Source organism: Pseudophryne corroboree, chromosome 4 (genome assembly GCF_028390025.1).
Source record: "Pseudophryne corroboree isolate aPseCor3 chromosome 4, aPseCor3.hap2, whole genome shotgun sequence".
Classification (NCBI taxonomy): domain Eukaryota; kingdom Metazoa; phylum Chordata; class Amphibia; order Anura; family Myobatrachidae; genus Pseudophryne; species Pseudophryne corroboree.
This window is the reverse complement of record NC_086447.1, coordinates 204,837,300-204,854,372: the sequence shown is the minus strand read 5'-3', so window position 1 is coordinate 204,854,372 and position 17,073 is coordinate 204,837,300. Positions and strand designations below refer to the sequence as shown.

Sequence of the window (17,073 nt, the reverse complement as noted above, 5' to 3'; positions counted from 1 at the left end):
TATATACCAACTTCTTCAATATTTTGTGAACTGCTGTCAGAGCTAGGACAGCCAGCTACAAGGGCAGAGCTGACAACTGCACCTCCTAGATCAGGCCTGGCCAACCTGTGGCTCTCCAGCTGTTGTGAAACTACAAGTCCCAGCATGCCCTGCTACAGTTTTAGCATTCCCTAATAACTAAACTGTGCAAGGGCATGCTGGGATTTGTAGTTTAATAACAGCTGGAGAGCCACAGGTTGGCCATGCCTGTCCTAGATGGTTGTCATGAGACATGTTGGCAGATAGAGAAGGCTTGGTGGACATTTCTGTATGAGGCAATTGCTTTGCCTACAGGTGAATATTAAAGTACATTATCACCTATGGCAGAGAGCAATTTTGTAGGCTGAAAATATATTTCTGAAAATGCAGTCAATTCACTAGTCACAACTACAGAATGTCATTCACTCAAGTACTTTGGGCCTGAGTAAAGCAAGTAACTGTGCACCAGGGCAAAACCTTGTTGCACTGCGGGTAGGGCAGACGTAACATGCAGAGAGATTTAGATTTGGGTAGGATGTGTCCAATTCTAAATTGCAGTGTAAAAATAAAGCTGTCCAGCATTTGTGGGCTACATGCAAAAGCAGCCAGTATGTACCCTGCACAGAAAACATAAAACTGTATTTGCTCCCCTTCCATGGCAACATGGCTTGTTCCACAGATACAAAGCTACTTGCTTTCTGTTTTTTGTTTACTTCCAAATCAGAATCTGGCCCTCTGCACCCTGATGTTCCTAGTTCATTGATAAGCTGCATTTGTATATTATTAGAGCCCACAAACAGGCTGCCTCTACTGAGCAGTGAACTATGCAGTTTAACTGTATAGCAAGGCTCGCTGTAATAGCAGCACTCTAGCACTGAGTTTTCTTCCAGCGGATTAGAATTAGTCCCATTAGCAATGTCTGTCCTTCATTAGAGGCTGGTGGCGGTGAAATGTTGCATGGTTTGTTCTATGTCTTTACCTCATGTTACACTGTTCCCTTAATTCAGAGAGAACACCAGTCTTTCCCTATCCGCAGGTAGATGCTTATAGGATAGAGGTGAAATAGAACTGAAACAATGGCAGGAAACTACCAGACAGGGAACCCACTGCATTCAGAGCAGAGTTCCTTGTAATTGGCCACCGTGAAAGCACACACATGCCTACAGGGATCCTCAGGAAAATGTCTGAGTGTCTTCTTACTTGTCCTCCACAATCTTTCATCATGTGGTCAATCAGCAGTGCCTCCGTCCTCTGCCACGTGTCCAATTTTCCCAGGAGAGCTCACACCGCGTCTGATCACTTCCATCCAACTGCAGGACAGCATACAAATAACACACAGCTCTGTGTAAAATACCTAAACTAAATTACTGTCTTTGAACATTAATGTAAATTATTTATTATTATAAGCTGCATATCCATAGAACTGCAGGCAGCCTATTACATCCCATTGCTGCTAGTTATTGGATCAATTTTTTCTGTTGTGTAGGACTTGTAGTACTGTTATTATTGATAGGAAGGTTCATATCCCACCACTGCAAATAATGCAGAAAACTGGATGTGAGCATGCGAATACCTCCTGTTATAAGACACTTAGGGGGTAATTCCAAGTTGATCGCAGCAGGAATTCTGTTAGCAATTGGGCAAAACCATGTGCACTGCAGGGGAGGCAGATGTAACATGTGCAGAGAGAGTTAGATTTGGGTGTGGTGTGTTCAATCTGCAATCTAATTTGCAGTGTAAAAATAAAGCAGCCAGTATTTACCCTGCACAGAAATAAAATAACCCACCCAAATCTAACTCTCTCTGCAAATGTTATATCTGCCTCCCCTGCAGTACACATGGTTTTGCCCAACTGCTAAAAAATTTCCTGCTGCGATCAACTTGGAATTACCCCCTTAGGCTATTTATTGTCAATGTGCCCATTTATCAACGAGTGATAACTTATTGTGAATAATAAAACTAATTTCATATGATAAATGGTGCTCCAGCCAATCATGCAAAAGCATACAGTATTTACCCTGCTAGAAAACATATAAAAGTGGATTTTGGTACTTACCGATAAATCCATTTCTCTAAATCCACTCGGGGACACTGAAGATTTATTAGACATTATTAGTTGGGGTGTGAAGAAATGCATTTATTAGCTGGGGTGTGAAGGAATGCAGACCGGAGGTAGCACAATCTACAAAAAAAAAATTATGCACAGCTGGCTCCTCCCCCTTCACGCCCCCCAATCCCTCCAGTTTGAAAAATTGACAGAAGAGGGAACATGAAACTTCAAGGCCATACGGGAAAGACTCAACTATACCAACACGTCAAACAGCAACCAAGAACTATTAACATCATACCAAACTGTTTGAACTAAATTTAACAAGAACACGCAGGCTGACAGCCCTGAGGCGGGCGTCCAGTGTCCCTGAGTGGATTCAGAGAAATGGATTTATTGGTAAGTACCAAAATCCTATTTTCTCTTTCATCCACTAGGGGACACTGGAGATTTATTAGACAGCTGGGGACACCCTAAAGATACTCCTACGGGTGGATGTGCTGTCTGAAGACTGAAGAAACAACCGTCCAAACCTTGCATCTCTAGATGCAAACGTATCAAACTTGTGGAAGCGAGTGAACGTGTGTGCCGAAGAACACGTTGTAGCTCTGCAAAATTGTGTAGTGGAAGCTCCTCATCCCGCAGGTCAGGAAGCACTCACTGATCTGGTAGTATGAGCCCCTGCCTGAAAAGGAACACTCCTACCACCGGTAATATATGCCTGCTTTATGGTTCGACGTACCCATCTGGGCAAAGTTTGTTAGAAAGCCTGCCAGCCCTACCCGGGACCATCATACAAGACAAACAAGTCTGACTTCCTAATGGTATTTGTAGCTTGTACGTATACTCTTAAGATTCTGACCACATTCAAGGCTACGTCTCCGTTTATCAATCCCTGGAAAGAGGGGACCACAATCGGTTGGTTTATGTAGAAACCAAAAACCATCTGCGGTAAAAACTCGCTTTTGTTCGGAGCTCCGCTCTGTTTTCATGAAAAACTAGGAAAGGACTACTACCTGACAAAGCCCCTAACCCAGAGACCCTCCTCGCAGATGTTAAAGCTAGGAACAGGGCTACCGTCCAGCTCAAGTATTTCAGATCTGCTTTTTTTGAAGGCTCAAAAACTGCTGATCTCGGGAAGTCTAACACCAAATTTAGATCCCACGGGCCCGTGGGAGGACAATAAGGTGGTTGAATTCTCAACACGCCTTGTAAAAATGTCTGGACCTCCTGCAAGGACGCCAGACGTTGTTGGAAAAAGGATCGAGGGGGCTGAGACCTGGACCTTCAAGGATTCCAATCTCAAACCACCATCCAAACTATTTTGGGAAAACCTCAAAAATCTATAAACCTCTGGGATTCCAACCCCTAGACTGGCACTTCTTCCAGATTTTAAAGTAGTGTGCTGCAGTGACTGGTTTCCTTGGGCCTAACATGGTAGGAATTGCCGATTTCGGGATACCTCTGTCCCTTAGTATCCTGGTCTCAAGAACCACACCGTCAAACGTAGATGGCTCAGATCTGGGTGAAGGAATGGGCCTTGTGATGAGAGGTCCTCCCTCTGCGGCAGTGTCTAAGGATCTTCCACCAGGAGTCCCTTCATATCAGAGTACCAACTTCTGCGAGGCCAGTCTGGTGCTATTAAAATCACCCACGCTCTTTCCTGTTTCACCTTCTTCGGCACTCGCGGTAACAGGGGAAACGGTGGGAAGATGTACACTAGTTCGTATATCCAGGGAATCGCCAACGCGTCCACCGCCTCTGCTGCTGAATCCCGCGTCCTGGCCACCTATCTTGGTAGTTGATGGTTGTTTCGAGAGGCCATTAGATCTATCAGCGGTAGACCCCACCGACTTATTACTGCCTTGAATACCTGGGGGTGTAGACACCACTTCCTGGATACATGTCTTGACGACTGAGGTAGTCTGCCTTCCAATTGTCCACTCCTGGAATGTAGACTGCCGACAGGATTATGTTGCGCTTTTCTGTCCAAGACCGAATCCTTGTGGCCTCTTGTGAAGCCATGCGGCTTCATGTTCCTCCCTGACTGTTTATGTATGCTGTCGCTGTCACATTGTCTGACTGTACTCTTACGTCCTGAGCCTTTATTAGGTATTTCGCCATAAGAAGTGCATTGTAAATGGGTCTTAGTCCATAACATTTACTGGAAGACCATCGTCCCTGAAATGAATGGTCTTCCAGTACTGCTTCCCATCCTCTGAGACTGGCGTCTATTGTCAGAATCTTTCAATCCCAGATTCCAAACCTCTGGCCTGCCGCTAGATTCTTGTGGACAGACCATCAAATTACAGAGATCCTGGCTTGGGGCAACTAGCAAATCCTTTGGTGGAGAAGCCAATGCAGGTTTTGTTTTTTGTTTTTGGGCTTTGAATTGGGAACGGCCTCTGCCTCTGTTTCCACGAGCTTGACCTCCAAAACCTCTTCCTCTAGATCGAAAGGATTGAGACCTTAATGAATTGAAAGCCAGACCAGAGTAATTTCTTCTGACCGGTGGCATAGTTTTAGGATACATGGTAAGCAGAAAAGTAGATTTTCCTGCTATTGCTTGCGAAATACACTTGTCCAATTCTGGCCCAAATAAAGCTTCCCCAACAAAAGGGGATCACCTCTACCGCCTTCTTGGAATCAGAATACCAATGTTATTCTCTGATCCGCAAAATCCTACTGGCCGATATAGCCGAAGCCAAGATACATGACGTAATCCTGCTAGCATCCCTTTGTAGCTTTGCAAATATATGTAGCCGACTCACGGATATGTTCCGCTAGCCGAACTATATCTTCCGCCACTGCTTGAACAATTTCAGCGGCCCATGCTACAATAGCCCAATTAACCCACGCACTGACAATTGTAGGTCTATGTGATGCGCCTGAGGTCACCAAGATCGACTTTAGTGCTGTGTACAACTTAGGATCTGACACCTTTTGGTGTCGTCACAATTGGTATAGGGAAAATAGTTTTCTTTGATAGTCTAGCCAGGGAGGCGTTGACAATCGAAGGGACCACCCACTTAGCCATGACATCTTTGGGCAATAGAGAATAAGCCGTAGATTTCTTGGGGATCTGGAAGCGTCTATCTGGCTGCTTCCATGCTACACGCATTTGATCCTGAAGAGTGAGGAACTGGAAAAAGCTGCTGTTTGCGGTTTCTGAGACTCAAATAGATCAACCTTTTTCCATGAAATTAAGGACCCGTTGACTGCTTCAATAAGGGATTCTAACCCTTTGATCTTGACATCCTCCTACTGAGGACTGACATCAATTATCGCCTTTACTGACTCTCCCTCCTTCTTCATCTATGAGACCCTCCTCCTTTTCCGACTCTTTTATTGTAGGATAGGGAGGGGTCTCTTTATCGCTTTACGCACATTTTTTGCTACCTGTGCGGCCGGAGTTATTCTAATCAGGAATTCCTCCATAGTCTTGGAAAAACCCGCAGCCCATTCTACACGTTGCTTGTGGTCTCCCTTAGAAATACCTGCCAGGGCATATTCCCATGACCAGATGGACCACTGCCCCCAGGATAAGTGTCCATTCCCAAACATGTGTCGCACACCCCGGAGCTGCTAACATTAGTGCTCTTTAGTCTTTGTGGTCTTGGTTGGTACTTTGGTCTGTCTTTAACATGTCTAATCAGCAGTACTTTCACCCTATTAAATTAGGAAGAGAGACACTAAGGATATAGGGAGCAATGAAAATGTGGGAAACTTCTTTCACACAGCTGGAATTATAAAAATAAAAATATAAATAATAACCAGCTTGACATTTACACTCCCCACACCGCTAACTGTTGAAACAGTCTTGAGAATTATACTGCTCCTCCTCCGCAGGACCTGTCAGCAGAGTCCTTTGGAAGAAAGAAATTATTATGTCTCACAGAGGTCTGCAGTGAACTTACATAGTAATAATAACTGAACAGGATCTTTGTTCATATAGCCCTACAATAAACAGCACTCTATACACCCCCCTCCTCTCAGAGAGGACTGCCCTCTGAATTGCGCGCCTAAACCGGATCTAAAATGGCCGCCATTAAATATTTTCAGTCACCTTGCAGCCTGCTCTCCAACCCTGCACGCCTCCTCTGTGTACCTTAGCGGCTTCTCTCCCCTCCGCGTAGTGCCCTTGATTTACAGCTGTACGCTGCTAACGTGCACAGACAGTCATTCCACTGGCGGCCACCCTAGCTGCGCACTCCTGTATCACCCGGCTCAGTCTCTGCTGCTTACACCGTCGGCTGTGTACCAAGCGCAGCTACAGAGCCCCTGGCGCCGCCCGGCATATAGCAAGTCTCTCCGAGCGCCTTTTCTAGCTGCGCCTCAGCCGCCGTTAAACCTTAGGTACCTTCCGCTATATAGCTTTAGTGAGGGGGACCGCGTTGCTATGGGGATAAGGGTACCGTGCCCGCTCTGCCCCTTGTTTGTTAGTACTCACTGCTCCTTTAGATCCTCTGGGTAAGATGCTGATCCCTTCTGACGGGATCTTTGTCTCACTGAAAACTGTGAACACAGTTTTGAGAGCCTTCTCCCTCCTTTCAGTTAGGCTGGAACTGCTCTAATAATATTTAAATAAAAGAAAGTCTCTAATGGAGCAAGAGCTCCTTTCTTGTGCTGCTACCTCCAGCACAATTTTTCAAACTGGAGGGAGTGGGTGGGAGTGGGGGGCGTGAAGGGGGAGGAGGCAGCTGTGCATAATTTTTTTTTTTAGTAGATTGTGGTACCTCCGGTCTGCATTCCTTCACACCCCAGCTGTCTAATAAATCTCCAGTGTCCCCTAGTGGATGAAAGAAAAATGTATTTGCTCCCCTTGCATGGAAACATGGCTCCCAACTGTCACTTTTTAAACACATGCGAATTGGGAGCTGATTGGTTGGAGCACCATTTATCATTCACAATCAGTTTTTATCACTCATTGATGAATAGTACCTTTAAATTGTTCATTATTATTAAAAACCTAGATTTAATTGATAAGTAAAGCCCTAATTTAAATATCCTATATAAACATTATAAAAAACTTCTTAAACGCCTCCCTCATCTGTGGCCCCAGCCTGTAGGTAATTCTCAACCATGGAGGCAGTGGCGTTTCTAGAGAGGAGAGGAGTCTACAGCGCATGCGCAGGACTCCAAAAAATGGCTGCCGCGCCATTTTTCCGGAGTCCTTCGCATGCGCTGTAGACTCTGGCACTGTGCCAGAGTCTCTAGTGCTCAGTGCGCTGGCGGTGGCGGCTACGGGAGAGGAGGGTGCCCACACACAGTCGCCGATGGATGCCGGAAAGGTAAGTATAGAAGAAATGGGTGCGGTGTGGGCCCCCTCTGGACCCAGGAGACTGTGTACACTGCACCCATTATAGATACGCCAGTGCACGGAGGGTACATTCACATAATATTGGAGCGCAGCACTAGCCCATCAAAACTGGTGTCTCTGGACACAAGAACATTAAATGTATAGCTTTGTAAAAGTATGTACCGCCACTCACTAATCTGGCAAAATGAGCATTCACTTTATAAGGAACATGTTTTGGCCTCCAGGCAGGACCATTTTCTCCCAGAACCTTCATTCAGCCGAGAAACAATGTCCACTTGCAAGCCAATAGAAACCTTGCAAGTCTTTAGCGAGTGTCTGTTGTGGCTGGCTTTAGTCAGTGGACCTCAGGGCCCAGTGCATCAGCAGACTTGCACTGCTGTATGGGCCCTCTCCTGACTATTGTGCTTTGTGGGCCCTGCCAAGTTTCCAGTTGCCCCCAACCTCCTAACTAGGTCACTGGCTCTGTACTGGGAGGCTGACCAGCCTCTGATTACACTCCTAGTCATGCACCTGACCACTTCCTCCATTGCCCAGTCTGCCATTGCTGCACCTGTCTGATGGCAGGGTGGCAGTGCAGGAACCCCAGCTCACTACCAGCAGAAAGCATTTCCCTACAGAATGTCCTATGTAAGAAGTGGGATGCAGCAGGAGGAAGCAGATGGCCCAGCGAGACCGTCCAATCTAGATGACTGAAAGACCGGTGATTTGAAACAAATGGCGCAGGCCGTTTACCAGTGCAGGATGGAGACACAGAGGAAGGAGGAGCTGAAGAACTGTAATTTTATCTTATTTAGATTTATCTGAATTTCCCCATGGGCCAGCATCCTCCATAGGATGAATAAGAAAACACAGGGTATTGTGGTTACTTCTACAGCCATTACCATAACAGTTTACTATCAATACAGACTTGCAGGGATTTTTATATATATATATATATATATATGTGTGGACAGGGAGTGAGGTATTACAGGCGACCACTGGTGCCAGATACTATTATAAAAACTAGGCAGTTTGGTAAAAAAGGAAAATCATTTATTTATGAAGCACTAAAACAAACCAGGGTCTTAAAAAGGTGGGAATTAATACAGAAAAAATACATACACAAAAACGCATAAAATACTCGTAAAAAAACTCCAAGAGAAAAGGAGCATAAAAAGTAGGACATAAAATATACAGGAATAAAAGCAATCAAATTTCAAAGAAAAGAGGAGTAAATATCTTAACTTAGTGTTTGAGGTTGATCAAGGTAATACTAAGTTAAGATATTTACTCCTCTTTTCTTTGAAATTTGATTGCCAATAATAAATATAATAAAAAATGTATTACCATAAAAATGGGACATAAAAAATTACATACATAAAAAATGGGACAACAATGCAATCACAGCTGAACTAAAACACTTAAAGGATGGATATATAAAACTACAATAAGACCAAATAAAAAGGTTTTTCCTTATCTGGGCATGAGGTAAGCACAGGTCTTCCAACGCGTTTCGTCACTTAGACTTCATCACAGGGCCCTGTGATTGCATTGCTGTCCCATTTTTTCTCATTTTTTATTGTTGTCCCATTTTTATGTATGTCATTTTTTATGTCCCATTTTTATGGTAATAAATTGTTTTATTATATTTATTATTGGCAATTTTACCTCATTGATTGACACCGGTGGTCGCTACATATCCCTCATCCCCCCATTTCTCTTACATTTCTCCAGGGAACTACCACCCCTCTTTTTATTGAGGGACCCAGCTGACGCCCCACTAGCAACACAGGGGAGTGTAATATTATTTTGCCATTTTTTACACAACATAACTGATCTATATCACATGTGGCGCAGTAATAATCCTTTTCTTTATATATATATATATATATACACAATTTTTTATTTTTTACAATTATTTGTACAGTATAGTAAAATATGCGCAGACTGTACATTAGTACATACCGTCTCCAGCTGTACTCGCTGTCTGCTCTGAAGAAGTATACATGTGACTTAAAGTGCAGTTTGAAGACATGACGACAGCTGACAGGATCCAAATAGGATGGGACACTTACTGTATATCCCAGTAAGGGCAGAGAGGCCAGCGGAGCATCTTCCTGTGAATATGGACATACTTTACTAATGTCTACACATGCACAAACTTCCGAATAACCACTGACATTATCTTATGTACCCCCAAGTGATTATTACTAGCAATAAACATATACTGTATTGGGGGTTTCTCCAATACAAACCTGTGCGGTAGTCTCTTCTTTAATTATCTTATGTCCAGCAAGCTGAAATAAGACAGGAAGGTATCTTGCCGTACATACATACATTTGATAAGTAAAGGAGGGAGATGAGGGATAGCACTACAATGTCTTATCTGATGACTTCCAAAGAAGAATTCTATCCACAAAGGAGCCAGTAGTGTTATACAAAGTCACTGCTGAGAATATTAGACTGTCTCCAAAATCATTCTTTCATTGTTACATGTGATTTACCCGACTGCCGCACTCATATTCTGTCTAACGTCATCCAACTGTACCTGGTGTGTTTTGTAAAAGAAAAGGCAGAAGTTGGTGAAGATCACCCATAGTCGCTGCCAGCCGTTGCTGTTCTTAAACTTGCGGAGCAAATATCCAGAGAGCTGATTCTAGGAGAAACACATTTTATTTGTAATAAACATACCAATAAATAATAAAACTTCTGCTAATAATAAGAAAATCTATACTAAAGCTACATATCCTGCAGTATAACAGGCAAGGTGTGTGGGGCAATAGAAAAGGGATCACTCCAATAATTAAGTAACTGGGTTGAAAGAACACAAGGGAGTTAAATTAGGGAACGTCGGTTGTAAAATCTGGCGCTTCTGAACAACACGTATATGCCTGATACGTAAAAGTCAGTGTCTTGCTAGTAAAATTATTACACTATTAAATATTGGGCATAAGCATGCTCAGAAGCTGTGATGGAATCGGACATGAAGGGCCACCGGGGGGATGCAGTGGTAGGGGCCCATGCTTAGCGGTGACCCATCAGATGAGGTGTGGCCAGCCACCACAGAGGCTTGGCTAACCATTATAGAGTCCATGGTCTGGGCTGCTTGATAAATTTAGTCCATGCATGATAATGTACCGGATTTATAACAGAAATGCACTGTAGAAGATATGTACAATATACAATTCAAGTGCACAGTCTGGCACCTGATCCCCAGATAGGGGGAGCTCAGGCAGTGGGCAACACCAAGAATTTCCACTGTGGGCCAATTCGACTCTGCTCAGAAGTGCTACAACCAGACGCTTTAAAAATAAACCCTATGGGATGATTGCTATTGGCCTTTGTGGTCAGTCAGATCACTGTGATGCCAGTAATGATTTGTGCACCTGTGTATAGTTAGCTTTATGTTCTAACACAAACATTTATTTTTTTCTCTTACATCCTAGAGCTTACTGGGGTCCATTTAGTACCATGGGGTATAGACGTATTCACTAGGAGCCATGGGCACTTTAGGAATCTGATAGTGTGGGCAGGCTCTTCCCTCTATGCCACTCCTACCAGACTCAGTTTAGAAAATGTGCCCGGAGGAGCCGGTCACGCTGAAGGAAGCTCCTGAAGAGTTTTTTGCATTTATTATCTCTGTTTGCCTGCTTCGTGGAACTTAAGGGGGGAAACGACCCAACCTCTTGAAGGGTTAATGGTCCCGTTCCCCGCTGACAGGACACTGAGCTCCTGAGGGAACTATTCACAAGCCCCACCACGGCGAGTGTACATTCCCGCAGCACGCCGCCACCCCTAACAGAGACAGAAGAATGAAGAGTGGTGAGTACTGAGCCGGCGTCCTGGTTAGCGAGGCGCCGGCCATTATGGAGGCACGAGGGTACGGAGACACATGGCTTCTAAATGGGGCGGAATGCGTCTCCAGACACAGTACACAACTGCGTCTCAGTACATTGTACACAGTACCCAGACTGGCAAGCACAGCCTTAAAACAGTTCTGCTCCATTTTAAGCACAAAAATTACCTCAGCCAGTATAAAAAAAAGCGGGAAGACCGCGTGCCTTTGAAGGGAGTGGATCCAGCAGCTCACCAGTGCCATTTTCCCTCTGCAGTGGACACAGACGTTGACTGACAGGGAAGCGCAGCTCCTCCGGTGTGACTCCAAATTACCTCAGCAGTACCAGGGGGTCATAGCAGGGGGGGAGCGACTATTAGTGTACTTAGTCCCCTATTACGGTACTTAGTCTGTGACCCAGCTAAGCTTGGCATTAGCGGTAAGAGCTGGCTCCAAACAACTCTGTGTCTCCCTGAAGGGCTCTTTGTGGGTTACTTGTGCTTACCCTTTTTGTGTCTGTGTGTGTGTTGTCACATTTACATTATGTCAGGCAAAGAGTGTGTTTCTTGTACAGCGGAGTGTTCCTCTTCACCAGGGGGCTCACTACTGGATAGTCAGGGTTCACAGAATAGCGGGGCTGAACCGGAGTCTCTTAAAGGAATGATCTCTGCTCTTTCTACAAAGTTGTCCCGCAATGAGAAAGAGATGCAATACTTAAAGCAGACTGTGGATGAGTTTATGAACAGAGATTCAGTCCCCAAAACAGCGTCTCAATCCCCTCCCATTTGTCCGCAAAAGCGATCTCTGGCCTATATCCTGCAGTCTGACTCTGACGCTGACAGGTCAGACATGGACGAGGTGGAGGTGGACTCAGAGGGCGGGGATGCAGCTCTTTCAAAGGGAACAGAGGCTATCAGAGACATTCTGCATATTCCTGATAATTTGTCAGAGGAGTGTGAGGAATCTTATTTTAATGTAACAAAGAAGTCCTCAGTTACTTTTCCTGTGTCAAAGGAATTGAATACCCTGTTTGAAGAACCATGGGTAAATCCTGATAAGAAGTTTCAGATCCCTAAAAGGTTGCTCTCATCATTTCCTTTTCCTCTGATGGATAGGAAAAATGGGAAAATCCACCGATAGTGGACGCATCAGTTTCTAGGCTATCACGTAAAATTGTATTGCCTGTTCCTGGTGCAGCCTCCCTGAAAGACGCGGCTGATCGTAAAATTGAGACTACACTCAAATCATTGTACACAGCTGCTGGGGTGGCCCAAAGACCCACTATTGCATGTGCGTGGAACACAAAAGCCATTGCTAAATGGTCAGGTAACCTAATTGGGGGGTTAGATTCCTTATCTAGGGTGGGATGTTGTCTTACTCCTGCAGCACATACAGGACTCTGCAAACTTTATGGTGGAAGCCATAAAGGAGATAGGCGTGCTTAACGCACACATCACCACTATGGCAGTGTGACTACGCCAGTGGACTGCTGACGCGGACTCCAGGAAAGGCGTGGAAGGCCTACCATTCACTGGAGAAGCCTCCACAGCTACTGCGGGTAAGTCTACGTACCGGTAATCTTGGCTAGTTTGCGGCGCCTAGGCACAACATGGTTTATTAACATAAACCCTTCATCTATTGTTCTCAGCTGCAATACAATACAGAGAACAATACAGCAGGGGATTAAGTCGTTACAGCAGGGGATAAAGTCCGACTGCCCAGTCTCAGTTAATCCTATTAAAGGTCAAGATAAACATGGACCCATCTGTATCTTCCTTCCGCAGCGCCAACCCCCCCCCCCCCATCCAAGAAGACTTATTCTACTTCTAAGTTACAGTCCTTTCGGACGGCCAAGTTCAAGGGCAAATCCAGAGGTGCTGCTATGTCCTCCAGTGGCGCAAGAGGTAAACCACGCAAACCAGCAACAGCAGGTGCTCAGGACCAGAGCTTAGCTCTGCTTCCTCAAAGACTTCAGCATGACGGTGGACCGCGATGCCTGGAGGGCTGTCAGGTGGGAGCCTGACTACAATTCAGTCAAAATCGTGCCAGGATCCCTGGGTCATAGATCTTGATAAAGCTGATGATTTACCTTAGAACACAAGCTATTTACTAATATCGTGAAGCCGTAATGGCCGCTGTCCCTCGTGCACGTGCTACGCACTTCGTACGCTATTTGCGTACAAAGACCTCGCACGTGGTACGCAAGTTACGTACACACGCTGCGCTGTGAGTACGGAATACACACAGCGAGCGTACACACAGATAATAACCTTTTAAACCTTACACAGAGTATGCTTATACTGTAATTCTTAGTGTTGAGATACTACAATGATATAATACTGTTTTAACCTTGGTCTGTAAGCTAGCTGTTTGAGCGATTGAGATGCTCAGCAACCCTTAATAACAAATGGTGAAACACACTCCTTGCTAAGGTTCCAACACCTTTACTAAATGATGTAAGTAAGTAAAAGGAAAAAGATACAGTAACAGCTTATACACTACAGGCTAACATTAATGACTAACAGAATAACTAAACAGAAATATACACAACAGCGAACGATCGCAAACACAAATACATAGACTAAGAATGAATGGCTTACATTAAACGGGTAACAAAGTGGCCACAGAGAAACATACCATACGGGGGAACACTCGCTAGCGCAACCGGATCCAGTCCTCCAATTATCAGAGATAAATGTTGAAGAGAGAGAGTACTGGCCGGTCTGGGGACAGTGACCCATATATACACAACATACAGTGTACTACAAAGGGCCCTACAATCTTATTGTTCATTGGACACAGGAATGTCTCCTCGCATCATAACAAAAGGTCATAGGTTAGTTTGAACAGGTGGGCTGTGACTATATCAAACTGCTCAGGTGGGAGGGAATCTCAGAATTCCCGCCGCATGGATAATGAACCGCAAATATAGTAAATGTCCAGAAACTACTAATAGAAATAACTATACGCAGGAGCGATTAATCTTTACCTAACCAGCACCAGATTGTTTCTAATAAAATGTTCTTTAGTTAGGTACCAAACACCACTGCTCAAACCCTGTCTGACCCTTCGTATCATGCAAAGAGGAATTCCTCTGTCCAGGGACCAGTTACATTAAACAAACTTACAGTTATTATTAAGGGGGACATTACCTATAAAACATACTATTTGGTTTTACTATGTAACGATTGAGTCGCCGACTAGACGCACACAAACTCTACCGTAAATGCACATACCACGCGCTCGAGCGCATCACCGAGGAAGTGCCATCACGCAGCTGCGAGTATCCGCACGCACGGGAGAGAATGTGCACGTGCAGCGGGCAAGCGCATGGGGTGAATATATGGCAACGTGTAGCGTGATATTTTTCGACTTTGACACTCTTATTTGCCAGGACTACAGACTGGAGTTCCAAAAGCTACCACCTCACAGATTCTTCAAATCAGGCTTGCCATCTTCACAAGAGGCAAGTATAACTTTACAGCATGCCATCCAAAAACTGGTACAGACTCAGGTCATTGTTCCAGTTCCACCTCTACTAAACAAGGGATACTATTCCAACTTGTTCGTACTACCGAATCCAGACGGTTCTTTGTACCCGTACTTACAAGTGTTCAATTTCAAGATGGAGTCTCTGAAAGCGGTGATCTCAAGTCTGGAGGAAGGGGAATTCCTAGTGTCTCTGGATATCAAGGATGCGTACATTCATATTCTGATCTGGCCGCCTCATCAGGCTTATCTCCGGTTTGCACTGCAGGACTGTCACTACCAGTTCCAGGCCCTGCCATTTGGTCTCTCCACGGCACCGAGAGTGTTCACCAAGGTGATGGCAGAGATGATGTTTCTACTCTGCAAACAAGGAGTGAACATAATTCCGTACCTGGACGATCTCCTGATAAAAGCGCTGTCCAGGGAAAGGTTGCTGGACAGCATTGCTCTCTCAACCAAACTCCTCCAGGATCACGGGTAGATTCTGAACCTTCCAAAATCTCACCTAGAGCCAACACGGAGGCTCCCATTCCTGGGAATGATACTGAACACGGAGTCACAAAAGGTGTTCCTTCCGTTGGAAAAGGCATTGGTAATCCAGTCGATGGTTCGGGATGTCCTGAAGTCAACCCGGGTGTCGGTACATCTGTGCATTCGCCCCCCCTGGGGAAAATGGTGGCCTCTTACTCAATACGTAAGGTTTCACACAAGACCCTTCCAGCTCGATCTGTTGGACAAATGGTCCCGATCGCATCTTCACATGCACCAGAGGATCCGTCTGTTGCCAAAGGCCAGGATCTCCCTTCTGTGGTGGCTACAGTCTTCTCACCTCGTCGCGGGACGGAGGTTCGGAATTCAGAACTGGATTCTGTTAACCACAGACGCCATCCTCAGAGGTTGGGGAGCAGTCATTCAGGGGGTGCAGTTTCAGGGAAGGTCAAGTCAGGAAGTCATCCTTCCAATCAACATTCTGGAACTCAGGGCTATATACAACGCCCTTCTGCAGGCCTCACATCTTCTTCAAGATCGGGCAATTCAGGTCCAGTCGGACAATGTGACGGCAGTAACATACATAAACGGACAGTGCGGAACGAAAAGCAGAGCAGCAATGTCAGAGGTGTAAAGAATTCTCCTCTGGGCAGAAAGAAACGCTGTGGTGTTGTCAGCGGTCTTCGTTCCGGGAGTAGACAACTGGGAAGCAGACTTCCTCAGCAGACACGACCTGCACCCGGGGGAGTGGGGCCTTCATACAGAAATGTTTAGGTGCTTGACAAGTCGATGGGGATATTCACGGATCGACATGATGGCCTATCGTCTCAACAAGAAGCTCAGGCGGTATTGTTCCAGGTCGAGAGACCCACAGGGGACTGGCCAAGAAAGGCCTGGTACGTGGACTTCTGGAGATGCCCCTCGAAGATCCGTGGCCTCTACCTCTTCTCGAGGATCTTCTGCAACAGGGCCCGTTCATCTATCAGCACTTACCGCGGATATGTTTGACGGCATGGAAGTTGAACGGCTGATTCTAGCCAGGAGAGGGATCCCTAACAAGGTTATCCTGACTATGATCCAAGCCAGGAAGGTGGTAACGTCTAAGCATTACCATCGTATTTTGAAGAAATACGTCTCTTGGTGTGAAAGCAGAAATTATTCTGCAGTGGAATTTCATCTGGGACGTTTCCAGCTTTTTATGCAGGCAGGCGTAGATGTGGGCCTGCGTCTGGGCTCCATAAAAGTCCAGATTTCGTCCTTGTCCATTTTCTTTCAGAAACAATTGGCTTCTCTCCCTGAGGTCCAGACGTTCTTGAAAGGTGTTATGCACATCCAACCTCCCTATGTGCCTCCCACGGCACCTTGGGATCTCAATGTGGTGCTGCAGTTCCTCCAATCGGACTGGTTTGAACCGTTACAGGAGGTGGACGTAAAATATCTTACATGGAAGACCGTCACACTGTTGGCCTTAGCTTCAGCAAGACGTGTGTCGGAGCTGGGGGCTTTGTCTCCACAAAAGTCCCTATTTTATTTTCCATGAGGACAGAGCTGAACTCAGAACTCATCAGCAATTTCTTCCTAAAGTGGTTTTCGCATTTCACATCAACCAACCTATTGTGGTTCCGGTTATCACCGACACCTCTGCTACTTCAAAGTCTTTAGATGTTGTGAGGGCTTTGAAGGTGTATGTGAAAATAACAGCTCATCACAGAAAGATGGACTCGCTGTTTGTTCTTTATGATCCCAATAAGATTGGGTGTCCTGCTTCAAAGCAGACAATTGCACGCTGGATCAGACTTACTATCCAGCATGCTTATTCCACGGCAAGTTTGCAGTGTCCAAAATCTGTACAGGCCCATTCTACTAGGTCGGTGAGTTCTTCCTGGTAAGCTGCCC

General features: G+C 45.4%; 1 protein-coding gene across 1 annotated transcript in view; it reads right to left on the bottom strand.

The window, feature by feature from the left end:
• Positions 1-224: 224 nt before the first annotated feature.
• FARP2 (FERM, ARH/RhoGEF and pleckstrin domain protein 2) overlaps positions 225-17,073 on the bottom strand; it is a 238,283-nt gene continuing 221,434 nt past the window's right edge. The window contains exons 26-28 of the mRNA XM_063919260.1: positions 9,913-10,020; positions 9,330-9,481; positions 225-1,328 (exon numbers count right to left, since the gene is read on the bottom strand). Of these exons, the coding sequence (XP_063775330.1) occupies positions 1,247-1,328; positions 9,330-9,481; positions 9,913-10,020 (342 nt within the window). The 3' untranslated portion in view covers positions 225-1,246. The remainder of the gene's footprint in view (positions 1,329-9,329; positions 9,482-9,912; positions 10,021-17,073) is intronic.